This window comes from Pelmatolapia mariae, linkage group LG23 (genome assembly GCF_036321145.2).
Source record: "Pelmatolapia mariae isolate MD_Pm_ZW linkage group LG23, Pm_UMD_F_2, whole genome shotgun sequence".
In the NCBI taxonomy this organism is placed as follows: Eukaryota; Metazoa; Chordata; class Actinopteri; order Cichliformes; family Cichlidae; genus Pelmatolapia; species Pelmatolapia mariae.
The window spans coordinates 31046852-31073736 of record NC_086246.1 but is presented as its reverse complement, the minus strand read 5'-3'; the positions used below and the strand labels follow the sequence as shown (position 1 = coordinate 31073736).

General features: G+C 40.3%; 2 protein-coding genes across 3 annotated transcripts; one reads left to right on the top strand and one right to left on the bottom strand.

Annotated features, from left to right (window-relative positions):
- Window positions 1-5946: 5946 nt before the first annotated feature.
- LOC134620341 (NLR family CARD domain-containing protein 3-like) lies at window positions 5947-13256 on the bottom strand. The gene is made up of 6 exons (XM_065469764.1): window positions 13019-13256; window positions 9956-11711; window positions 9703-9873; window positions 7874-8023; window positions 6759-6811; window positions 5947-6583 (listed from the first exon to the last, which is right to left on the bottom strand). Exons 1-6 carry the CDS (start codon window positions 13254-13256, stop codon window positions 6021-6023), a joined length of 2931 nt encoding a protein of 976 aa, XP_065325836.1. The 3' UTR covers window positions 5947-6020.
- A 3614-nt stretch (window positions 13257-16870) lies between these two features.
- fbxo3 (F-box protein 3) lies at window positions 16871-25944 on the top strand. 2 transcript variants are annotated; one of them, XM_063466537.1, is made up of 12 exons: window positions 16871-17008; window positions 17762-17851; window positions 17967-18130; window positions 19275-19389; window positions 19476-19680; window positions 19776-19821; window positions 22785-22869; window positions 22952-23074; window positions 23148-23263; window positions 23348-23455; window positions 23530-23609; window positions 25247-25944. In XM_063466537.1, exons 1-12 carry the CDS (start codon window positions 16914-16916, stop codon window positions 25400-25402), a joined length of 1383 nt encoding a protein of 460 aa, XP_063322607.1. In that variant the 5' UTR covers window positions 16871-16913; the 3' UTR covers window positions 25403-25944. The 2 variants fall into 2 exon arrangements, with proteins under 2 accessions (XP_063322607.1, XP_063322608.1); XM_063466538.1 differs by having other exon boundaries at window positions 16872-17008; window positions 25250-25944.
- The last annotated feature ends 941 nt before the right edge of the window (window positions 25945-26885 follow it).

The following is a 26885-nucleotide window of genomic DNA, read 5'->3' as shown; positions in this document are numbered from 1 at the left end:
AACATTCAGTTCCTTCTTTTTGATCTTTTTAATTTTTTTTAAAATTTATTATTATTATTTTTTTTGCAAGAGATGTCATGAGGCGACCTCTGTCTTACGTGGAAACCACTCGCAGCTCCCGGATTTCTGTCACGGTAAATTTGGGCGAGGAATTCAATTTCACAAAAGCTTCGCCTCTGACCGTTTGTTTAGGTTCAAACAAGAATCTGTAAAAGTGAAGCGGGCTGTTGCGATTTTTCAGAATGTGTCTGATTTGTTTTTTAATTTTAAAAATGCTTTCTTTAACAAATAACTCCCACGGGCAGCCGTCTGTCCGTCTACAGTTCAGCTGTACATAAAAAGCCACTTCCGAAGTGTTTTTATGTCTGTCTTTACTTCTTTTACTAAATAGACTGAACATGATTAACGAAAGGTTTTATGTAAAATTAAGAAACTACCTGTTTTACAAATATATTTGTGGCTATGCGTTATTGTACCACACCACTTAAAGTATGCTCATAGAACTGCTGTTGCTGTCTAAAGTTGAACTATTTTGTATGAAGGATTTGTATGAAAATGAACGGTTTTAGTATCATCCAAAGAGCGCGCATCTCCACAAATTTGTGTGTTCTGTCTTTGTCTGATCTCTGTTCGTTTGTTTGCTTTAATAGGTAGAAGGGAGGGAGTGAAACCCACCCCACCCACAAACAGAAACCACCTCAGTAACCGGTAACGGTCACGGCCCACTCTATCGAATGTGCCCCACTTCAGGGCGCACCGTCTCTTTCATCATCATCTTTCATCATTTCTTGTGTCTTTTTATTATTATTTATTTATTTAATTATTTTTTAACTTTGACCAGCAAATGTTAAGCGGTAACCTCATCTGAAAGCTCATCTCTTTTAAATTGTTGCTTTTTTTAAAATTGTATTTCTGATAACATCGTGATTGTGCCAAAACCCCTGGAGGCAGACTGTTGCCAAGGCCAGGTGTGTTTGGCTTTATAAGACGGTTAAAGGCAACTTAACTCCGAGTAATAAAGTAGGATCTCAAAGCACTGCACTCAAACAACATAATATATTAAACATATAATAATATAAAACTAACTTTAAGTATGACGTATTTTTCTTATACTATTTCTGACCACATGGCCCTTTAGAATAAAAGTCACAGAAACTTTCCAATGAAACACAAGCTGAACAACTCCAAACATTAATTAGATCAAGACGTAATTAACGAAAGAGAAAAATTAAGCTTACTGTTGATTCATACAGTGAAGAAGAGAAAGAAGACTCTGCGCTCCACATCTGAAAGACTGAAAACGCGCGTGAGCTGCTCAGGAGGCAGAACAGGTGGGAGGGGGGAGGAAACTGTCAACGATATTCTGCCCTCTCACGCCCCTCACTTTAATATAAGCAAACACGTTGGAGTGGAGCACAGGGCATAGATGCTGAGATACCACAGTTGACTCTAGATTTGGATAAAATAAAATAAAACAGTCAAAGCAGCCAGTAGGCTTTTATTTTGAAGGGCCAGAACCAGAAGCCAAGGCTTTCACATGCCGTTTTTATGGAAATGAGAAGCATTCTTAGATTTTTTTTCTAATCTAATTAAAGTTTGCCTAACAGGAGGAGAGAAAAATCAGACAGTGATAACACAACTAAACACAAAATACAGGTTCTACATTAAGGCGTTTAATATTAACGGGAGGGGAAAAATCCAAGCATACACGGCACTGTGTGAAAAACATTGTTTTTTTACTCTAATAACTGATTGGGCCACCCTTAACAGCAACAGCTGCATTCAAGCACTTGTGATAACTGGCAAAGAGTCTTTTGCAGCGAATTTTGGACCACTCAGCTTTGCAGATCAGATTCAGTCACATTGGAGGGTTTTCAAGATTCCAGTCAGGGCTTGATTGACTAGGCCACTTGATAATAAACACCTTCAGTTAGAAACTCCATGCTGTGTTTACCTGCGCTATCTTTGTCTGATATTTAAATTTGTTTGATGAGATGATGTAAAGAACATACAAAGAAAAGAGCAAATCAGGAAGGGGCCAGCCATTTTATGCAGTGGATCACAGAGATGAGATCGTATTTTGTACTGGCTTTTTGATACATAAGGACATTAAATGGAAGGTACAACTGCACTGAGGAGCCACAAAGGTTTGCATTACAAAATTCATAAACATAATGAACCTCAAAGTAGTCCAAAATTCACAAGAGGACAACATGAAAGCCTCACAAAATTTAAATTACAGACATGGATATATGAAGGATGTTAGTCTATCCAACAGGTGAACAGAATGCATCATTTCGAGATATGAGGCAGAAAGAAGCCACTAAAAATTTCAGAAAAGTGAAAAAATACATTTAATATACGTTGACCCTTTGTTAGCACCTGAAACTAATTTAATCAACGGAAGATTCTTATTTATGAAGGCTATAAATATTAAACTTTGTGAGACAGTGAATACCAGCTGGTAACAGTACAAATGTACTATTCACCAGCCGCGGATCAGCTCCCCAACTGCTCCACGTTTCATCCTACTTTGACTTCAGGAACTTCATGCAGTATGTATCCCACACCTCCCCAGTGCACCAAAGAAAGAAAGAAAGAGGGCAAACACGTGATTGATCTCTCCTTAAACAAGCTGTAGGACGACACATCATCTCATGTTTTGTTGTTGTTGTTGTTGTTTTTTAATTCTTACTAAAGAGATGTACCGAAGGTGCTATCAGTGTTGTACTGCAAGTATTCACCAAAATTTAACTTCATTGGCAGCTGTCATGTAGTGGAGAGCCAACATTGTGACTTTAAAACGCTCCATAAACAAGATAAGGATTGTGTTTACAGTTAGCCGCATGCTAACAGCCACCAACTGGTTGTTTGGATTCTGGTGGCATGTCATTTAATCTCAACTTTTCAAATGAATCCACTAAAACTTATCCAAGTACTAAAAACTATATTAAATTCTTGTAAATAAAAGGACAAGAATTATCACCTACATAAATATGTAATGCATTTCTGATTAATAACACTCTTTTCTAATTCTGTCTTGTTCCCAGTTTGGCTCAAGCTAGCAACAAACAAATGAAAGTTCACACCAACACACAGCTTAATTCCAATATCCAGTTAAATTAAATGAACATGCAAAACAGTTTGCTTTATACAACCTTTAAAATCCATAGTCGGTGGCCTCGTGGTGACCGTTTTTCCCAACCATCCTGCAAGACAGCCTGTGGGACACGCAGTGGCGGTTTTTGATATGGGTGACATGGCTTTTACCAAGGGTGGTGTTCTGGGAATCTATCCTACCTCACAAACCATCCTACCCGTTGTTTCTGTGCATACGCTGTGCGTAACACAAACCCCTAATTTACAGGGGGTTAGGGGTTGATTAGTCAGAAGTCGCCGTCAAATTATAAAAGTGGTAGGACGATGTGCCAAAGTAGGTCGGTTTCTCAGAACAGCGGCATCATGGGCATCGGCAAAAGAAGTTTCTTGCACCCATGCTGCCTTGACATCATGCCAGCGCATTTTGGGGATTGCATAGGCACCGATCGGACAAACGTCATAAATTCGGACAAAATGAATTGCTCTGGACTGTAGACCACTATCATTGGTAGAAGATAGGCGGTTAGAAAATGTGCTAGTCAGCGTTAGGTGATCCAACTTTCCAAATGCCGTGCTGAAAGACTATTTCAAATAAAATCCAACAGCTTTATGACACTGAAAAGCAAGCAAATTTAGATGAAATCCAGACAGCCCTGCTAATATGGAGGAACAAGGTGCAAACAAGACTGGGTCAACAGAAAGCACCACCCATACAGGATGTTTCCACACGGTGGAATTCAACGGTGGATATAGTTTCTCATCTACTAAAGAATCAAGAGGCTGTTTTTGCTGCTTTAGACAAACAAAAGCACAAGCTAGTCAGGTCCAGCTTAATGCAATAAGCTTGTAGCAGGGGTTTAAGGGTTTGATGGAAGCGCTCAGTGGCATCCTGATGATGCATGCCGCTTCAACTCAACATCATCCAGAGTTGACGTGGCATACTTTACATTGTTTTGTTTTTCCCGCCTTCAATTGGACTAAACATGTGAGAAGTGAAATTTGTTCCCTGATCATTGAAAAATCTCTGAAATGCTGAAAATAAATTGGATCGATGCTTTAATTACTGATTCAATGGTAATATTGCATAATGGGTAAGATACTGGGTAACTTAAACTTAAACCCAGGCAAAGGCTCCACACAACCAATGAGGAGATGTTGAAAGGGCTGATCAACTGGAGGAACATGGAACAAAGGTGATGACTCGATGGACTGATTAGTCTTTTGCATAACTTAAGTATGGCAAGTTCTTATTTTATTTAAGGTTTGCTGATGTTGTAAGACTACAAATTCTTTTTATTGCTCAAATGTTAACGAGCCTCCAAACCCACCAAAACTGGGAATAGCCTTAAATCTCAGGAAGACTTGGTTCTGTAACAGACAAAATACTAGCTGTTCCCTCATCCACACTTAAAATTCCCCAGATAGATTTACTTGTATAGCACAGAAAAGGATCTCTTTCCATGTTCTATACCATAACGATGTGCAGTTCTTAATAGCTGATCTTTTGTGAAATCTTTCACAAAAGAGACATGCTTTCCCAGGATACCTTTCCAACCATAAAACAGTCACTCGGCTCAACCCTTGACTAATCGTAAAAAGACATGGGAGCAAGATTTTAACACAAACCCTGTCACTCGGTTAAGCAACCAGCAAGCTGGTGACTCACCCAGACAGCCACGTATGTGTCCCTGAGTGCAATGTTCCAACCACTCTAATGCACCAAAAAAACCTAATAAAAACCACCAATGTTTCTTATACCTACTTTATCTCAAAAATAAATGGCCTGTATTTGTATGGCGCTTTACATCGTCCCAAAGGACCCCAAGGCACTTTACACGTTCAGTCATCCACCATTGTAGCTACGGCCACCCTGGGACTCACTGACAGAGGCGAGGCTGCCGGACACTGGCACCACCAGGCCCTCTGAAGTAGGCAATAGATGAAGTGTCTTGCCCCAGGACACAACGACCGAGACTGTCCGAGCCGGGACTCAAACCGGCAACCTTATGATTACAAGGCAAACCACCAACTCTTGAGCCACGATCGCCCTCAAAGACATCTCAAAGATAAGAGCAAGCCTCACTCCAGAGCATGTCCACTGCAAACCTGAATTCATGAACTAAATCATCTGTAAACTTTGGAAACGTGTTATTTTGAACTGAAAAATAAAATGTTTTGGATTTAATCTAAAGATTGATTTGAACTTAAGGACAGAAGCCATTTTTTATTTCCTATTTGCACATAGTTTTTTGTTTAAATACTAGTAGCACTTTAATTTGTTTTACCTAACATTTGTATTCTTTTAATTTTTTATTCTTACAGTTCTATTGATTAATGTTAAAAAATATATTTGTCTATCTTTAAATTCTTATGTTTTGTCATTAATTTAATTTGCTGTGGGATGAGACAATAAGGTAGCATCACGGTTGGGCACACTTGAGCAGGTGAGGTGGAGCCTTGAACAGGAGGTTTGTCTACAGGAAGTGGCAGATGAGAGTTAATGAGATAATTATTGACTAGTCAAAGAGTTAATAACCTGAAAAGAGCACAACTTGAGATGTCCCATGATTCAAATCAGCCAGGCCTTTATTTTGAATGGACCCACCACAAGCCCAAGCTTTTTCTTAAATGCAGTGTTTTTCTGCAAATAAATAAACACAATTATAGATATGGTTTTTACACTATTAACAAACCAAGCATTGTGTTTGGCTTTATTTACAGAAAAAAGTATTTATTTTACTCCATTTGGTATTGTAATCGATTAATGGCAATTTCCTAAATAACTAATTTCTTAGACAAACATCAGAACAAGTTTTAAGTTTTTAACACTTTAATTCATCTATTTTCTTGCATTTGGTGCTGCACCACTGCTTTACATAGCAATGCTGTTGCAGGGAGAAAAATAACTGGAAGAAGCATTCTTATATCTTTAATAGTCTAACAAAAGTTTGCCTAAAAGGGGGGGAAACAGAGGATAGAGTATTGGACCGTAGCCTAAATCCAGGATAAAGAGGTTCAGTAATTGTAATTTTGAGGGTGTGGAGGTGGATGAGATTGTCTGAGGAGATCCTGTAGAAGGACACAGTGCCAGCAAGACAGTCCACACACACTGCTACTATGTCAAATTCAGAGGAGGAGGAGGTGCTGCATATTTGTCGCTTACTGTGCCACACAGAGTAACCATTGTCAGAGCACCTCAGACTCCAAGATTGATCATTCGATCCAAACCCACAGTCTGTTATGTGTCCTTTCCTTCTGATTCCTCTGTAACTCACTGATATTTCAATGTCTCCTCTCCACTCGACCTCCCAGTAACAGCGACCAGTCAGAGGATCTGTGCAGAGCAGCTGAGGACAGTCATCAAATCGGTCTGGATGATCAGGATATGACTGAATCTTCTTCACATGTGTCACCTTCCTGTTGTTGTCAGACAGTTTGAGGTTTTTATTTACTGTGTTTGTGTCGATTGTGAGTTGACAAGAATCTGATGGAGAGAACAAACACAATCCAGCTGCAGTTATTGATCCATCATCTGTTCATTGATTGACACTTTGATGATGAATCCTGACATCTGAGATGTGAATGAGTGATGTGACAGTTTGAAGATGGTTGAATGTGTGCTGCTTTGTTTGCATGAATCACATTAAAAACACACTTACACTTCCTCAGACCTGGTCTCAACCATCGGACTCCAGCAGGCTCCAGAATGACCCTGAAAGGAGGAGGGGGTCAGACCAGCACAGTCTCTTTCAGCATACACACATGGACATTACATTACTCTCATATACCTTGTTTTTTATTCTCTAATAGTAATAGGAAGTGAGGAATGTCAATAAATGGCTTCATCATGGTCAGAGTGCATAAAAAAATAACCACCTTAGGGTCAGATTTACTAATGTGTTGCTTCAGTCCAAACTCAACAAAGTACTGTCAAGATTTGCAAGATTGCATGTAAGACGTGGGAACTGATATTTTTGCATAACCGTCTTGCATATAAACTTCTGGAAGTTCCTTTCTAAAGCTGCAAAATATGGGTGAAAAAACTACTTAAATCAACTGTGCAAACAGGTATACTAATGTTTGCGTCATGCAATATACTGCTGTTTGTGCCAATATTTATTTGACATGGCAGCAATTATTGCTTGCACATGTAAAAGTGTGTTCTAGAAAAGAGAGATGTTTGTCCACTTGTATCAATTTATTTGAAATGCTAGAAAAAGATCTTTTGAAAACAACATATTACGCGGCGATCTAATTCTAAACTTGCTCAATGAACTCAGAGATGACTTGGGACCTCTGATTAAAACCTTTCAACTCTTTCATTTTTTGGTATCAGGTTTTTTGTGGGAGAAATTTCACAGCATGAACAGGGAAGTTCAAAGGTGAAACGGCTGGAGAAAAGAGAGGATGATAACAGTAACGACTTTGGACCCTGTCCTAAAAATAATAAGGCCCTTAATAATCATCATGCAAATTCAGCTGCTAGCACTTTGTCAACATGTGAGATATAAATCACACACACAAACTTACAAAGAGGTCTGCAATCTGTAAATCTTTTTTTTTTTCATCTTTCAACCTTTTTTAAAGATCCAGCATGGAAAAATGGTAGTGGAACGGTAAAGTATAGACACAGTATAGAATTAAACAGTGGTAAATCGGGCATTCACACAGGCAATCACAACCACACCTACAGCAGATTTAGAAAGGCTGACAACATCACAGTATCTCTTCTTCCTTTAGACACTGTATGTGACTTCAACAGGAATCTCCATACCTGATATCCATTCTCAGCTGCTTCAGCTGCTTCTCTCCTGCCTCTCCTGGATGGTTATAGCTCAGGTCCAACTCTCTCAGTTGGGAGTTGGAGTGCAAAGCTGAGGCCAGAGAAGTGCAACCATGCTCTGTGATTAGACAGCCTGACAGCCTACAGACACACAAAACAACATGACAGTGATTGCCCCATGTTATTGTCCAAGTCTTCACTGTGGTTCACATTTTTGTGTGTTGTGTACACATTTAATAATGTACAGATATAGATATATCATCTTTACCCAAGATGCAGCACCTTTCTGTTAAAAGTTCTCCACAATCTCACAATACTGTGACAAAAATAATCTTATATTGTATGCTGTTGTCATACCTCCAGGAAGTAGGTCCAATCTACAGACTATGGTGTGTATATATAGATATTTGGACACTGACACAAGTAAACAATTACAGATAAATAATGGACATGGACATAATGTGTAGACTCTCAGCTTTCATTTCAGGGTATCCACATTCAAATTGGATGAAGGGTTTATGAGTTTCAGCATCCTCAACATGTCCCAACATCTTTTTAAAGGGAGCAAAAGTAATTGGACAATTAACTCAAAAGCTATGTCATGCGCAGGTGTGGGCAATTTCCTCAATACATCATTATCAGTTATGCAGATAAAAGGCCTGGAGTTGTTTTGAGGTGTGGTGCTTACATCTGGAATATTTTGATGTGAACAGACAACACGCAGCCAAAGGAGCTCTCCATGAAGGTGAAATGAGCCACCTTAAAACAGTGAAAACTGTTGGGTGGTGTTTCATAATACAGATGGACAATGACCCAAAACATACAGCCAAAGCAACCCAGGAGTTTATTAAAGCAAAGAAATGTAATATTCTTGAATGGCCAAGTAGATCACTATGAGTTCAAGACTTTGGCATTTTCCTGCCAGCAAAGGGTTTCAACCAAGTATTAGGAATGAACATTATATTTTCAATCATTTCATTTGTCCAATTACGTTTGAGCCAGTGAAATGAAAAGATTGTGTTAAATAAATAATTTAGTTCCTCAAATTTTTAATGCAATCTTTTTGTTCAACCCACTGAATTAAAGCTGAAAGTCTGCTCTTCAACTGCATATGAATTGTTTCATTTAAAATTGATTGTGGTAATGTACACAACCTGTACACAACCAAATTTAGAAAAAAAAAGCTGTCTCTGTCCAAATATTTGTGGACCTAACTGTAGTTACCATACAACAAAAAAACAGCTTAAGATGAAGCACATAAGGTCATGAGTGGCCTTGCTTCGTCCTTAGAGAGTTCAGTCTGTGGAGGGAACTGAAGCTTTGAGTTGCCAAGTAGCAGCCTAGAATCCTCTAAAAGCCTCTAAATCTTATAAGTTTCTTAACTTATAAGATTTAGAGAGTTTTTCTAAAGAGGACTGGAACAAAACCCCTCCTGAGATGTGTGCAAACCTAGTGACTAAACTACAAGAAACATCTTTCCACTGCCTTACCAACAAGGGTTTCTCCAAATACTAAGTCATGTTTTGGTTTTGGATTGAATACTTATCTCGCTCAATTTATAACTTTTATGTAATGTGTTTTTTTTTTCTGGATTTTGGTTGATATTCTGTGTTCATCAATTTAATCAAATTATGATACAATTATTAACTATTACGTTTTTTGTAATTGAACAAACTTACAAATTCAACACACAATCTTGGTGGTAAAGCCGCCCTGTCTTGTTGTTTAAGAATTACAGAAGGTTTAGGTAAGCAGAAATAGTTACAGATAGATAAATTCAACAAATAGCTATTGTTTGAAACAATCTGCTGAATTCTTACCTGAGAATGTAGAGATTACACTGCAGACTCTTCAATCCAGAAGATAGTAGCATCACTCCTGAATCCTTCAGATCATTGTTATTCAGGTCCAGCTCAATTAAATTAGAGGACTCCAGGCTAACTGAGGATAGAGCTCCACAGCTTCTCTCTGACAGGTTACAGCCACTCAGTCTGACAAGATAGTAATGTCAATTTTGTACATTTTTATTAATTTATAAAGATGTCAATGCATTTAAAAATATATATAACTTACAGAGCTTTATTGGAAGCTTTGACCACTGGCATCAGTCTCAGAAGAGCCTCCTCTGAAGCAGAGTATTTCTTCAGGTCAAACTCATCCAGATCTTCTGATGAAAGTAAGGTGAAGACCACAGCTGACCACTGAGCAGGAGACAGTTTATCCATGGAGAGACTTCCTGATCTCAGGTAATTTTGGATCTCCTTCACTAGAGATCGATCATACAGTTCATTCAGACAGTGGAACAGGTTGATGCTTTTCTCTGGAGACAGATTCTCATTGAGCTTCATCTTGATGTACTGAACTCTTTCCTGATTGGTCTGTGGACTACTTGTCTGTGTCAGCAGGCCTTGTAGGAGACTCTGATTGGTCTGCAGTGATAGACCCAGGAGGAAGCGAAGAAACAAGTCCAGGTGTCCATTTGGACTCTGTAAAGCATTGTCCACAGCAGTCTGGTAGAAGTGTGCCCCAGTTTGTTGTTCTTCCAGCAGATTGACTCCAGAGTGGATGAAAGTCAGATGAACATGAAGAGCAGCCAAAAACTCCTGAACACTCAGATGGATGAAGCAGTACACTTTGTCCTGGTACAGTCCTCTCTCCTCTTTAAAGATCTGTGTGAACACTCCTGAGTACACTGAGGCTGCTCTGATATCGATGCCACACTCTGTCAGATCTGATTCATAGAAGATCAGGTTTCCTTTCTGCAGCTGATCAAAAGCCAGTTTTCCCAGAGATTCAATCATCTTCCTGCTCTCTGGACTCCAGTGTGGATCTGTCTCAGCTCCTCCATCATACTTGACCTTCTTCACTTTGACCTGAACCACCAAGAAGTGGATATACATCTCAGTCAGGGTCTTGGGCAGCTTTCTCACCTCTGTGGTTCTCAACATGTGCTTGAGAACTGTAGCAGTGATCCAGCAGAAGACTGGGATGTGGCACATGATGTGGAGAGTTCGCGTTGTCTTGATGTGGGAGATGATGCTCCTGGAATGCTTCTCATTTGTGAATCTCTTCTTGAAGTACTCCTCCTTCTGTGGGTCAGTGAACCCTCTAATTTCTGTCACCATGTCAACACAGTCAGAAGGGATCTGATTGGCTGCTGCAGGTCGTGTGGTTATCCAGAGGTGAGCAGAGGGAAGCAGGTTGCCCTTGATGAGGTTTGTCAGTAGTAAAACTACAGAAGTGGACTCTCTGGGGTCAGTCAGGATTTCTGTATTGTGGAAGTCCAGAGGAAGTCGACACTCATCCAGACCATCAAAGATGAACACAACCTGGAAGTCTTCAAACCTGCAGATTCCTGCTTCTTTGGGTTCAGTAAAGAAGAGATGGATAAGTTCCACCAAGCTGAACTTTTTCTCCTTCAGCACATTCAGCTCTCTGAAAGGGAATGGAAATATGAACTGAATGTCCTGGTTGGTTTTGTCTTCAGCCCAGTCCAGAGTGAACTTCTGTGTTAACAAAGTTTTCCCAAAGCCTGCCCCTCCCATAGTTAGTACTCTTCTGACTGGTTGTTCTTTTCCAGGTCGGCCTTTAAAGATGTCTTCTAATCTTATTGTTGTTTCTGGTCTGTATGGTTTTCTTGATGCTGTTTCAATCTGTATGACCTCATGTTCATTATTGACCTCTGCAGTCCCTCCCTCTGTGATGTAGAGCTCTGTGTAGATCTGATTCAGAAGGGCTGGATTTCCTGCTTTAGCGATGCCCTCAAACACACACTGGAACTTCTTCTTCAGCAGAGATTTAAGATTATTCTGACACCTGCTGGAGAATCCTAAAAGAGTAGACAAACAACATTTTGTGTATTCAAACACACGCTGGAACTTGTTCTTCAGAGTAGATTTAAATTTAACATGATACTTGTCAAGTGTTGCTAATAGAAACACACAAATATATATGATTTTTGGACTATTCTGGTTGTTATATTCAATTTCGGATGAGCTTTTTTTTGTTGTCCATCCATCCATTTTGTGCCACCTATCTAGGTCCAAACCATGGGGGCAGTCTAAGTGGAGATGCTCATCCCACTATCACCTCAAGTTCTTTTGTGGAGACACCAAGGCTTTCCCAGCTGAACCCTGATGATGGTGCATGCATATACATGATCTACACGTCTGTAGAGCCTACAATGTAAACTTTGCAAGTGGCCAGTACCATTTCCAGCGTGTATATAGACTGTGCAAATGCAAAAGTTTCCACATCCTCAAAAATACGTAGAAGGTAATAACAGTAATAAATGGATCAATCACAGTAGCTGCAGGCTGCATCAGTACAAGTTGTAGGTACATTTTTATAGAGATGCATATCAAGTTATGGCTTAAGTTATAGTGTAGGGTTTCGGAAAGGTTTGCAGTTGTAATGTATCTACAACATAAATTTAAGATAGAGACATGATTTCCACTTAATTTCAATGTAAATTTTAATTCTATAGCACATTTAAAAGCAAAAAAGGCTTTTTTTTTTAAATCAAAGCCCATGAGGGAGGATGCCAGTTTCCATTACTTGTATCCACAGTTTTATTCTTCTAGCCTCTTGGCTTGCCTACAATTGTCCTGGACCTGGGTGTCTTCCAGATGGTGAACACTGTTCTGTTCCTCATAGATAAAGTCTGATAAGCACAACAGTCCAATAAGAGAACACAATTCAAGTTCAGATTGGACAGGCCATTTCTCCCAGCTACATGAACAGTAAAATCCAAGGGAAGTACAATGAAGTCCCCAGCTGGAGTAGGTTTTAGCACCATAAAAAGGCATTTCAGGACAATCCCTCATAGGGAAACATCATTTTCATTCATCAGGGGAAATATCAGTGAACCGGGACCTAAAAGCCAAAGAGGGCAACTCAAGAATGGATTAGAGTCAGATCACTTCTCCAGGGGAAATTTCTAAATGGTTAAACACAAATGGACACACACACACACACACACACACACACACACACACACACACACACACACACACACACACACACACACACACACAAACAGACAAAGGTTAGTGCTCTAACAAATAACGCAATAATATATTAATAACAAAAAATATTTGATCTCACTTAAATGAGCAGATGGCCCAGAGGACAAACCTAGCTGACAGGAAACTGTAGCATCAATGGTTCGAAGGTGACTGATCATTATCCTGCAGGCTTTTTCTCCCTTTTTCTTCACGGTGTCAATGAAGTCGCGTGCCTTGTCTGCTCTACTTTGGTTCATTTCCTGTATCCTTTCTTTCTCCAACTCATTCAAGACATTGTCTGTTACAAGAGCTTCAAGTAGCTGTGTGAGATTTTCTGCTGTCACCCTCTCCACAAACTGTGTTCGCATTCTGGCAAGCTCCTTCTCTGTGGAAAGAAATATAATAAACTGAAATGAAGAATTTGTTTTTGTTTTGTTTGTTTAAAAGTTTGATTTGTTTTTGAAATAACAAGTTTAGTAACTCAGTCAGTCAGCTCAGCCAACATAGATTTAACAGTTAACTCTCTATGAGTAGCCTCTGCAAACCTCCAGTATAGTGGAGTCTGCTTATATGTATCATCATTTTAACAGATAAATTAGTTCAGTGTTACAGGAGTTTATCAAAGTGAACCTTGCAGCAGGGCAGAACCTAAGTCTAACCTTGATAGTACCAGTTTTTAAGTAATATAGTCAGTCCATAGCTAAATAAAGGATTTATATTATAAGTGTATCCCACTTCTTTTTGGCAAATGGTAAATGGACAGTTCTTATACAGTGCTTTTCTACTTTACCCAAGCACTCAAAGTGCTTTACACAACTACAGAAAGCAGAAAATTAACAAGTAACTTTAGAAAAAGGCATGAAAATAATGATATGACAGCACACACACATAATGATTTGTGCTGGAGTCCTTGCATTTAATTTTCATATGGATGAGACCCAAAAACTTCACATTATTTTACATTTAAAATATATTTTATTTAATTTTAACGTGTTACATAGTTAGGTCTTTCTTTTGCTGTTCATGTACTTCTGGCTCTTATCTATGAATTATTACTGTCAATAAATTCCAGTCAACTTGCCAGTAACTGCAGATAAAAATCAGCCTGCACGGCAGAAAACGGGGTATTTATTCATGATGCACTTAAGCGCTTATGTTAAAGTGAACTGTCCCTAATAAATAAAAGGTACATAAACATAAATTTGATTTCACTGAAATTTAATACACAGTTACTCCTTTTATAGAAAAAGAATTTAACTGCCAACAAACACGGGCAGGGATAGCTCAGTAGGTAGAGTGGTGGCCCCATGATAGGAAGGCTGGGGGTTTGAATCCACTCAATAGCTACCATAGGTACCCCTAAGCAAGGTATGGTCCCTACACAGTGCTTCCCGGCGCCCTATGGCTGCTGACTGCTTTAACTATTATGTAGTTCTTTTTAAAAAGTTGCCTTATTTAACTGTGCCAACTTTAACTCTCTCATGTATGTATGTTTATGTATTTTGGTGAATAAACCATAAACAATGTCTGTACATGAAGTACAGAGTGCTCTATTATTCTAAGAAGACTTTTTTGTTTCATGTTTATTTGTCTTACCGGTACTTACATCTTGTCAAATAGCCTACTGGCTCCTACCTGCTGAGCAAGCTGCTTGGTTTGGCGAATCCATCAGCACCAGCTCTACGGTCCTCTGCAGCTTTGCTCTAGAACAGAACACCACAGAAGATTTTCAGATTGTAGAGCTAATAAAGCTGCTTTGGGATTCTAATTCTATCACGCTCTATTCTTATTCATTCAGTTTTATTTATATAACATAAATCACAACAACAGATGCCTCAAGGTGCTTTATATTGTAAGGTAGACCCTACAATAATACATATAGAGAAAAACCCAACAATCATATGAGCCTTACTTAACTGATCTTTTCCAATCTTTTACACTTGTACCAGAGCACTGAGATCTATAAACTTACTGCTCAAGATCCAGGATAAAATTAGAGGTGATAGAGCCTTTTCGATGGCAACTCCAAATCTTGGAAACAGCCTACATGCCCAGAGTCTCCACCATTTTTTAAAAAACTATTAAAAACATAGTAATTCTCACTTGCTTTCACTTCTAGTTGAGCAGCAAACCCTGGATTTTTTATTGCAAACACAGTCTTATTTATTTTTGAGTCTTTTTCTTTCTAGAGCACAGGACAACTTCCTTGCACCAAGGAGCCAATTAAGACCGTGTACCATAAAGCCTTCCAACATGACAATGACCCAAGGGATACCCCCAAAGAAACACAGATGTGGCTAAAGAAGAAGTAAATTAAGGTCCAGGAGTGACCTAGCCAGTCTCCAGACCTCAGAATAGAAAATCTGTGAAGAGCTGAAGCTTTAAGATGACAGTCAGCAGGGAAGAAACCTGAAGGATTTAGAGAGTTTCTGTAAAAAGGAGTGGGACTAAATCCTTCCTGAGATGTGTGAAACCTGGTGACCAAATATATGAAACATCGCTGTGGCGGGGGCTTGGTCTTTGGCCTGCTGCAGAGGAGGGGTGATGCAGTGAGCTCACAGGGCGGCACAGAGGTGGGAAGGAACAGGTGCGCGGAAATGACTTGATGAGGAGAGACTTTTCTTATGTCTTGCAGTGAAAAGAAGCGGGAGAGTGACAACGGGAGTGACGGAGGGGCAGGAGCCAGAAACTGCAGGGACAATCCCGATTGTAAATAAAGCACTGTTGAACTAACACACGCAGAAGTGTCCATCTGTGGGTCGTGTGTCACAATCCTACTGCTGTGCTTCATTCACTCAGTGACATGCAAATCAAACTAAATCATCTTGCAGGAACCCTCACTCACCCGTATGAGCCAAGCTGTCAGCTTTTTGCCTCCTACACTCATAAAAATTAGTCATTGGATGAACTCAATTTGATTGATGGCAGGTTTTCCACGTAATACATTTATTTTGGTTCAACCAAATCTACATACATCATGACATTTTAATTAAATTTAGTCAGTAGAACACAATTTTACCAGATACCAGAGTTGCTGCCGTGAGAGAGACTGATCGTTAAAGCCAGGCACAGCCAGCAGTTGGTTGCAGTTACTAATGTGTACTAGGTAAATAAAGACCATGTTTTATTTGCAGACTTCATCCTTCCTGATGCGTGTGGTGTCAGGTCGGATCCTCTCTGTATCACACCTTTCATCATGCATCTTGTTTTCATTTCATTAAGCTGAATTAAGTTTTTAGTTTCCATTTGATTCCAGCCTTAGAGGAAACGAAACTAATGACACCAGCACAGAGAGGCTGTGTGCTGAAGAGCCCTAAAGCCAAACTGGCCCTTTGCCAGGTGTGTTTAACTTCCACAAAGCATCACAGTGTGAAAATACTTCGTTATAAGTAGTATTTATAAGTATTTTTCTCAGCCGCTGACACGTAAACAATCAGCATAGTGTAATATAAAATAACCTAGATTTAAACGTAATGTACTCACATTGATATGAAACTTGTCTCAGTAAGAGAAGTGATCCAAAAGTTCCAGTCGAACAACTTACAAACATTACAAACATTACAGACTTTAGCATTGTTAAAGCACCATTGTGCCTATGTCTCATTGCTACATGCATTAAATAATTAAAGTGTGAAATAAAAAATAAAATAAAAGCTTACAGTTTATTTAAACACAGGAGAAGACGATGACTCTGCACTCCTCGCTGGGAAAGACTGGAACATGTGAGCTCTTCCCTTGAATGAGAGACTCCTCCTAGGGAGGAAGGACGGGTAAGAGGGAGGAACATTTCCACAGTGAGACCAGGCAAGACAGCGTCTTGTTATGGACATTTAGGTTACAGGTAAGAGTGCACAGAGAAGCCACAAAATTTTACACCAAATAAGTCAAAAAATATATAAATATTAAACATCGTTAGCCACAGTGACAACCAGCTGGTGGCGGTAAAGTACAGAAGTTCACCAGGTAAAGTTCACCAACAGCCGTTAAACGCTGTAGAAGAAGAAACAGCGTCACTACTGCTAACAATGGCAGCCGCTTTCACGGAGTTGCGGATGGATCAACTGCCCACAGACCCGCTGCTGCACATTTTATCCTACTTGGACTTCAGGGACTTGATGCAGTACGTATCCCACACCTCCACGGTGCAGCCAGGACAGGAAGAAGAAAACACGCGATTGATTTCTTCTTACACAAGCTGCAGGAGGAAACGCAGGCTAGAGGCTAACCGCTAATAACAACGACAGCAGCTCGTTAGGCGAGCTCCTTTATTTTAATTTTTGTTCTTGTAATTCTGAGTAAAGAGTTGTGACAAGAGGTGCTATCAGTGTTTTACTGCAAGTATTTATGAAAATGTAACTTTAATGGCATCTGTCACGTAGCGCAGAGCCAACACAGAGACTTTACAGTTAGCCGCATGCTAACAGCTGCTAACTATTTGTTTACGTCCCCTACTGCGCATGTCTGTTAGCCTCAACCCTTTTCATGTTAATCTACTGAAATTTATTATCAAAGTACTAAAAAGCGCATTAAATCCATGTAATAAAAGTACACAGATATCCGATTCTTTCAGTGAAATAACACAAATATGTTCTGATTATTATAGCAGAAAGGTTATTACAGTTAAGGCACACTGGTTTCCTGCAGTAAAGGTACATAAATATGTCGTAAAACTTTTCTAGTTGATAAAAAAGTTAAATATGTTGTTCAGGTTTAAATAAAATTATTGTTTTAAATAAACATAAATTTTAAATAAAGTTGAGTAGTTTTCAGGATGTGTCATTATATCTGTTTGCTCTCGTGTAAACCACCAGATGTGTTTGAGATAAAACTCCTCTCTCTGTATTTGACTCCTCCCCCTCTCCCTCCTCCTCAGCTGCAGCTTTGTCAGCAGGCGCCTGAACGAGCTCTCTAAGCACAATCCTCTTTGGAAGTCTCAGTGCTGCAAACACTGGCTGCTGACAGAGTGAGTTCACCCTGACACGTTTTACACCTCGCCGCAGCCTCGCCGCACTCTGACTTTTCACCTATCTTTCTCTCTGTCTCTCTCTCTCTCTCTCTCTGTATGTACGCTCGCTTAGTGACGACCGACTGCAGAGCGGTGTGTCCTGGTTCTGCCTCTTCAAGCAGTACTACACTGATCTGGGCCGGTACATCCAGTATTACGCAGTGCTGAAGAGGGCGTGGGAGCAGCTCAAGAGCTTCCTACAGCAGAGGTGTCCACGAATGATCGCATCACTCAAAGGTGTCACACAACAGTTCAACAGCTGGATGCACCACAGCTCGCACAGATATCACATGGTTCAAACTGGAAATAGCCAGGCTTTTAATTTGAAAGGCAACACCAGAACTCTAGACTTTTAAAAATATAGGTTTGAAAATAAAATAAAAGTGTCGTTTTTCATTAACAAAAAGATTCTTTCCGAGTTTGTAGTTTAGTCTTTAATGAAAATTTAAGGCTATTAGTGCAAAGATGTTGTTACAGATCTTTTTCTATACTTTATTCTCAGTAAATCCAAATTAAATATTACCTGCAGTTTCAGTGGATTTCAGTTTACTTGTTATACTTGAAAAGTTTTTCAAGCTATACTGAGAGTCTTTAATATTTTCTCTAAAGCACCAGACATCCAGACCAGGATACTGCACACGAGGGCACCTACCATCTGTCTGTGTGTTTGGTCCTCCTTAGCTGGAGGATCCGCTGGAGTGTAACTGTGGAGCAAGTTCAACATATCCAGGCTTTCTTTGTGCTCACTGCATCAACAAAGCCTGAAGTTCACTGCACGTCACCACAGTGGATTTTACACGAAACAATCAATATGTGATTAAAATCCAGACTTTCAGTTTTGTTTCAAACAGTTTAACTAAAGTACAGAATTAGCTGTTTATGAATTACAGCTATTTTAAACACGGCCTCCTGTTTTCAGAGGCTTAAGTAAAGTCAACAGACAGTTGAGCAATAAACAATTTCGCGGCTCGCTTCACTCGTTATTTTATGACAGATGAAGCAGATGGCTTCAGGCTTGCTTTCACATCTCCGCCATTTTTAGTGTAACGAGGAGAAATCTGCATGTTTCTGCCAAATTTTCTTTGTTCTTGAGCTAAAAGAATCAAGTTCTTTTGTTTCTGCTTCAATAAAACAAAGTTCTGCTGTAAAGTGTTTCTTGATGTTTGAAAGTTGTTGGGTTAGCTCTCTGCTCATGTTTTTCACCGAAGGTGCCAGTCATTCACAGATCTCGTCACCTTCTTTCTATAAAACTTGATAATCAGTAATTGCATGTGAACTCTGACCTTTCCTGAAGATAAATTACAAGAAAACCTTTTTTGTTTATATCTGTCAGCTCATTAGCATCGCCTTTAAAGGTGATGTTTCCCCTTTCTGTCTTCAGAGGGCACCACCGAGGTGGAGCTGAATGACATCGAGGCGCAGATCGGCTGCAAGCTCCCAGACGACTACCGCTGTTCCTACCGCATCCACAACGGTCAGAAGCTGGTCATCCCAGGGTCAGTGTCAGCCTGAGAGCACAGACTGTAGCCACGCCCCCTTCTACCTGTCTCACCCTCCTCTCCACCTGTCTCTCTGTCCTCAGGCTGATGGGCAGCATGTCTCTGTCCAACCACTACCGCTCGGAGGTGCTGCTGGATGTGGAGACGGCGGCCGGCGGCTTCCAGCAGAGGAAGGGGATGAGGCGCTGCCTGCCGCTCACCTTCTGCTTCCACACCGGCCTCAGTCAGTATATGGCGCTGGAGCCTGCTGAGGGGCGCCAGATGTTTGAGAGCTTCTACCCCTGCCCGGTCAGCACATTTCCTGTCTGCTTATTCTTTCAAAGTAAATGCTCTGTAGCATTCAGTGGACATATTTGGAACTGTTTCTTCTTTCTGTGTTTCAGGATCAGACGGCTCAGGATCCTTCAGCCATCGACATGTTCATCACAGGTCAGCGCCAGTCTTTATCGGCAACTGTGTTAGAAAATGTTATATTCAGAAAATGTTATTTAACATTTGAAAGTATGAATTGTGGTTTTAGGTCAGGAAGTTCTTCAACTTGCAGATAACTCGGGTTTTCATTTTCCTGTCACTGATCAGGTGACTTTTTAGACAGACCATGTGTATAATTTCTGGTCTAAGCGCTCTTACTTTTCCTAAAATCAAAAAACACTTAGAGGTAAGAGTCCAGATTCTTTCAGCTTCAGTAGAATTGCTGTGATCAGGGTGTCTGTTCTCCAAAGTTCATGAAACGGAAGATTTACAAGATTTAGTGAATTGCAAGTTTGACATGTTGATCAAAGCTGACATCAGTGCCATCTAGTGGCTCAATATTAAAACTACACCACATACTTAAATTATTAAAATCTTAATTAAACATCGCTTAGAACCAACTGTGTCTCCAAATCAAAATTGAGACTGATGCCTCAATTTTGCTTCAGCAGGAAATCTACATTTTTTGTACATCAAATTATAATGTACACAAATGCTCTTTTTAACCCTACGCTATAACCTTCTACACCGTTTAGTCGTCGTGGGCTGCTTCAACCCGACATGTAGTCCCATTTCTTGGTGCACGTCAGCTTATGTGGAAGTTTGTGACGTTGGGTTAAGAGGGGTTTTCAATTAAGCCGTACGAGACCAAACTGAAGCATAATTTAGGTGTAAACCCGTAAAAATGCCTCCAGTTTAATCTCAGATTATTTTAAACCACAAACAGAACAGAAACAGGAACCCTATATGACCATTCTGAGCACTGCTGATTCAAGTTTTATTGTCATGTACAGATAAACAGTGTAGCCACATTTACCCATAATGAAATTCTTTGGCTCGTGTTCGTCAGCTTTACATGAGCATATAGAAGTATGCAGTTAAATTAAGAAGAAAATAACAGAAAATAGCAGTAATAATAATGATAAAGAGAAAACAAATATTAAATATTTAGAGAATTTAAGACAAGTTGGTATTTACAGTTTGTGAAAAACTTGTGCAATGAGTATTTAAGTGATATTTAAGTTTGAAGAGGAACTGTTAAAAGGTTTTTAGGATTAATGCTGAATCAGTTTTAGGAAAAAAAATCGTTTCATTTACTTTTTGTCTTTTTAAACCTGTTGAAGTGTCCTGTAAGCTTTCCGGTAGAACATTTCTGTACGTTCAGTCAGTTAACTGTATTTGACTGGTTGATAATGTATTTGAGTGCAATTCTATTATCACATAGTTCTTCAGAGGAGTTCAGATGAACATTGTTAAGAAGTGTCCCATTGTTCACTATCCTCTCAGTTTTAACTGTGACAGCTCGTCTCTCTGTTTGATCTGTTTGTTTTTGCTGCCCTGCTGTCGAACTCTAAAGCTGGATGTCACAAGATTTTCTGCAACTTGTCTTCTCATTCAGTCTGATGTCATTAAACATTTCCAGGTCCAAAAGTCCGTCAAACAAAACAGTCCAATTCTCTCAGGTGTCACAATAAACTTTCTACCTGTAATCACAATTACGTGAAAAATTTTGAATTCTGCTTTGTAGAAGTGTAGAGAAAGCTCATGTTCAAGTCTTCATGGTCAACTCGGCGTGTATATTAACATATAGAAGGTCATGTAAAGATTTAAAATGTCATGTTTGACCTCTGACTCAGTATTTTTTTAAACAAATTAATACATGTTCTATATCCACACAAATAAAAAGTAATCATACTCAACATTATGTCAGATGTGTTAAAATGGATTTAAACAGAGCAAATAACAAACCCTGCACTTTGCTGTTGTTTTTACTGCAGTCCAAACTTCTTAAAGTAGGCGGACGTTTGTGCTCTCAGAGTGCTTTGTTCGATGCAGTTTTTTTTTTTTTAAATAACCCATTTTTCTTTAGTTAAATTCGTTAACAAAAACTCTGCTTCGGGTCTTGGAGCCACACAGCAAACGGAAAACCAAAAGTGCCTTGAAATTCACATCATTAAAGGAAACACGATGCCTGAGGTCTTAATTATACTCCGTTGCGGACACGGACAGCTGGAGATCCGGCGGCCAAGAAGTTATTCCTGTTATGCTTCTTTGAAGTCCGTTGCCTGGGGCGTGGCATAGTTGTAATGTAAATTCTCCACAGATGATACTGCGCAGTCGCAAAAGATAGGCAGACGAACCTCCTCCCTCACGCTCACCGTCTGAAGATGGATGCAATGAGAAGAAAATGAAGGCAAGCGGTCAACCAACTTGACAGACTCACTGCAGGTTTCTTAGTGGTTTAAGGTTCTCGGGCTGATAGATCGATAGATCTTTGAGCTGAACAAACTGTCAGACGGCTAATGTAGACATGGAAAGTTTCAAGGTGGAAAAAAATGCCCAGAGCAGATAAAGATGCAGGTGAATTTGAGGGTTTCTGACTGCTTTCTTGCTGGTGTCACCTACACTCAGGGTGGAGCCCATAAAGAAAGAAACAACAGGCCAAGCAGTGATTCTGAGTAATCTCACAGAGTTAAAGCCAACATTTGAATTCCCTACATTCAGTTGAGCATCACAGTGTGCTGGAACACATCACAGCTGTCATCATGTGAGAGGCGGGTCTATCACTGCGCTTACTCATCTTTGCCGTGGTTTAACTAAACCCAGGTACTGTCCACGTTTCCAGCTGTGAAGTGTGATTTGATAGATTCAGGTTTGCAGGAACAGTTGACTCAAGTCGTCCACTCTTGATTCATTTGTATAAAGTTGAGGTATAGGCTACTTTAGACCGAACCGAAAGTCCTAAACACAAGACCGTTTCAGCAGCTGCTTGATTTATTTCTCTTCTCCACTTGGATAAATTACCCAGACAGATTATAAGTTTGTGTCAGTTTGTTCTCTGTGATTCTTTAACTTTGTGTGAAAGCTGCAGAAACCCTGAGCATGAAAACGTGGCAAACTGTGAGTGTTTGTGTGTTCAGGCTCATGTTTCTTGGAGTGGTTCACGACCTATGTGCACAACGTCGTCACGGGAGAGTATCCAATCATCAGAGACCAGATCTTCAGGTAACTACGAGTCGCGCATACGTAAATGAGTGTTTTGTGTATTTGAGCCTCTGTGAAGCTCAAAGCTGATTTTGCTCTGCAGGTATGTGCACGACAAAAGCTGCGTGGCAACCACCGGTGACATCACCGTCTCCGTTTCTACCTCCTTCCTGCCAGAGCTTTCGTCCGTCCATCCGCCACACTTCTTCTTCACCTACCGCATCAGGTACCTTCATTTCTGCTTGACGTGTCCCTCGCCGCCTCTTTCCAGTTTTTAATGACCCGGCGTGTGTTTTCAGAATAGAAATGTCCAGCAGCGCCTCGCCTGAAGCTGCCTGTCAGCTCGACAGCCGCTACTGGAAAATCACCACCTCCGACGGCAACGTGGAGGAAGTCCAGGGTCCCGGCGTGGTCGGTACGCTGCCCGCATCACACCTGCGCTGCTCCACTGTGATTGGCTGAGACCAGCTGCTGAATGTGTCTGTGTGTATCTGTGCAGGGGAGTTCCCGGTCATGACGCCTGGAAAAGTACACGAGTACGCCAGCTGCACGACCTTCTCCACCTCGTCAGAGTACATGGAGGGTCACTACACCTTCCACAGACTTGGTAACTACCTCCACCTGTAACAGAAACGCCTCCCAGATGTTTTGCTGCTGTTCTCATATTTGTTTCTGTCATAGCAAGTAAAGAGGAAGTTTTCCACGTGGCCATACCTCGTTTCCACATGGTCTGCCCCCCCTTCAGACCCGTGGCCCGAACGGTAAGAGGTTCTGCAATGCTCCGAAAATCAAAAGACACTTTCAGGGGGTTTTAGACTGATGTCAAAACTGAAACGTAATTATTTGTTTATTTTCAACATCTGGCATTGATGTACATGGCTGGTTAACTGGAGACAAAGGAACTACAAAGACAGGATAACTGCAAAGGGAAGTGGCTGAGAGCGTACTGCAGGGAGACAAAATGAAAAGTCGAACTTCCAGGTTTATGCAGCACAGCTTTACCCTAGTGAGCTGAGGGCAGTAAACAGGAATGTAAGAGGATGAGGAGAACACCAAGATGATATCAAGGACAAGAGCAACTTTAAGGTCAAGAAATTGTTTGTTTAATGCTTTAAAATATTCTTAAATCTTCCACTGTGACAATTTGTTTGTGCTTAACTGGAGATTATTCCAGGTAAAAAGTGCAGCAAATGTAAACTGTCTGGAATCAAACACGGAGAAGGATGAGCTGATTATGGTTTCTACACATGCATGTACAGAGATAAGAAGTAACCTACCCAAGCAGAGCTGTATATATTAAAAGAATCAGTAGGAAGCTCTGTACGTATACAGTGATGTACATGATTTCCACAGTGCTGTCTTCAGGTGTTGGTCAGCTGTATTCATAAAGAACCAATAATCCAATAAAATGAACAAATAAATAAATCAAGTTACCAAAATCACTAGTTTCCTTTCCTGGAGGGGGAAACAAGATTCCTAACAAACTTGGAATCTTGGAAACATTAGCGTTTTTTATCTATAATGAAGCCTCAATACTTGGCTGTTGTGATCGCTTCAGTTTCAGATCCCAGAACAATTTTGATCTTTGGAGATCTGATAAATTAAAAGTCCCCTGTACTCTGGAGGTTTGTTGCATCTTGCATCTCTCACTCTCTGCAGTCTGAGTTTAAAAATGTAAAAGCTGCAGGCTGAGCTGCTGGTGATGGAAAATCATTAGCTACACTGAGAGAGTCTGACTGTTAACCCGGTTCATTAGTCCAGATTTTAGTTTCTTTTGATTTTAGCTGCTGAGAGCACCCCTGCTGCAGACAGCGAACATCAGGAGCTGACTTCAGGCCCAGTTTGAAGTGTTTCCGTCACACAACTTCACCGGGGTTGGCTGGCTTGCCTTTTATCAAAGAAATCAAGCCTAAAATTATTTTAAAGAGTTTACTAATTACACTGTTTACTACTTACAGTCGCTATCTTGCACAACTCACTGAGCTCAGCATACTGTTCACTGCTGAGGGGGTGCCCTTTAGTGGCTTTTTAGTGAAACATGACTTCAGCGTAACATCTGTGTCAGTGTTAGTGACACTGTTAGGCTTTCTAAATATCTTGGTATGGTGTGATACCAGTATGGTGTCCAAGCGCACCATAAAGTACCTGCAAAGACCACCAAAATTTAAACACATAATGGCTGAAAAGTGACCTAAAAATTCACTGCAAACAGGTAAAAAACTGGTACAGACGTGCAAATCAGCCACCAACACGGTGTCTTGCTTCTGTATTGGAGGGTTGAAGTAGGCGTCGCCTCATTTAATGATGTCATTGATCAGCTTCAGACTAACCTTCAGCACTTGCTGCTCACGCTCTCTGTTGTCTCTTCTGTTTTGTTCCCGATGACGTCTGATCCAAGCAGCAGAAGGCGCTGGCTAGCTACACGCCTCGCTTCGGCGACCACGACGACGACCACGACGGCGAGTACTGCGATGGAGACGGCGATGACTTCGACGACCTTAGGGGAATCAACATGGCTACCTTGGAGGGAGCATGGTGTCCTCGACACATCTGACCTCTGACCTTCCAATACCGTAACATGCTGATGTCAGTAATTGAGTCGATGAACATTAAGCTTCCGTATGGCCTTTGATTGACTTACAGCAGGGGATTATGGGACGGGTTGTACCAATGAACCAACCAAGCAGAGCCATACGGGGACTGAGTCGCACCAACTTCCAGCTGCCAGTGAAACAAAATCAAAATGTGAAGGTGCAGTTTTATAGAAATGGTCTTTTTCTGTTGGGTGTTTAAGCTTTTGTCAGGACACTGTTTGATAAGTGAGGATGAGACGGGCTGGACGCCACTGGCGTTGACCTTTTAAAGGAGCATCGTGGTTATCTGTAGCTCCCAAACAAACACAGCAGGGAACAAACTGACGTCAGTGGCTTCAGGTTCCAGTTTAGAATAAGAAAAAAGCCGATTTGTGTCGACTACGAGACTTAAATCTGGAGGTTTTTTGTGAAATGGAAAAAATGTGGGGCTGTTACTTTTGTCCATAAGATTTTAGTTCTCAGAGGGATAATGCTTCTCCTTCTTTAAATGAGAAAAGCCGTGTGTTTGTTTTTTCCACGGCAGAAACTTAAGCCTAACTACTGATAGATTTAGTTTTTTTATGGTTTCCTAGCCAAAATTTAATGACAGAGAGATTGTTTTCAAACATATGTTATTCTGCAATATTCTGCCCCCTAGCGGTGAGACTTTACAGTATCTGCGGATAAAAAGATGTTATGCTGCTGTCTTAAAGTGTAATCTGAGAGACGCTGCAAGCAAATTTCAGTATGTGTGTGGTCATTTCATCCCAGCATGCAGTCATTTGGTCTAGAAAACACCAACCAGCCAGTGTGACCTCATCAAAAGGCTTTTTTCCATCCAAAAAAAACATTCAACACCTACAAAAGTAAACAAGGAAAATCTGAAAACCTGAAATCAAACATTCCGATTTTTCCTTTAAAATTTGCCGTAAATGATTAATAATCAATTAACTCTAATTTGGGTCACTTGTAAATCAAAGTGGTTGCTTTCAGTAGGATAATCCAGTTGTAGTCTGCCCCCTACTTTACAGATTTGGCAGTGCTCCTGTTCTGTGTGTGTTAGTAAACAGCAGGTATATCGTTGGATTAGCGATGAGCAACAACTCAAACGTCTCGCATGTCTGAAGCCTAAACTTTTGGGAATTATTTGAGGCTTTCATATGAGACACTTTTTTAATTTGAGAGAGGCGATTCAACATTAGCCTTCCCCCTGGTGGATAAACTGAGCAGTGCAGCTGTTATATCTGTGTTATTAAAAAGGAAAGATCTCCACAGCCAAAGGTTTTATTGCATATTTTTATGGTTTCAGCTTCTTAAATCTGGTGCTTATCCTTTGTCATGTGCCAGTAAATCACACCTTCAGCCAGTATTAAAACCCGAGAGAGACACAATAAAGAAAGTAAATTATTAAAATAATAAATACTTGCATCTTTAGATGATATGCTACCTTTCAGATGAGTTGTA

Bases quoted from the DNA above. Each gene is read 5' to 3' on its own strand.
- fbxo3 (XM_063466537.1), top strand. From the start codon at position 16,914: ATGGCAGCCGCTTTCACGGAGTTGCGGATGGATCAACTGCCCACAGAC. The intron at 17,852-17,966 runs GTGAGTTCACCC...ACGCTCGCTTAG, and splicing joins AAACACTGGCTGCTGACAGA to TGACGACCGACTGCAGAGCG. The intron at 18,131-19,274 runs GTGTCACACAAC...TTCTGTCTTCAG, and splicing joins AATGATCGCATCACTCAAAG to AGGGCACCACCGAGGTGGAG.
- LOC134620341 (XM_065469764.1), bottom strand. From the start codon at position 13,256: ATGCGAACACAGTTTGTGGAGAGGGTGACAGCAGAAAATCTCACACAG. The intron at 8,024-9,702 runs GTAAGAATTCAG...GTGTGTCTGTAG, and splicing joins TGTAATCTCTACATTCTCAG to GCTGTCAGGCTGTCTAATCA. The intron at 6,584-6,758 runs GTAAGTGTGTTT...TCTCTCCATCAG, and splicing joins GAGACCAGGTCTGAGGAAGT to ATTCTTGTCAACTCACAATC.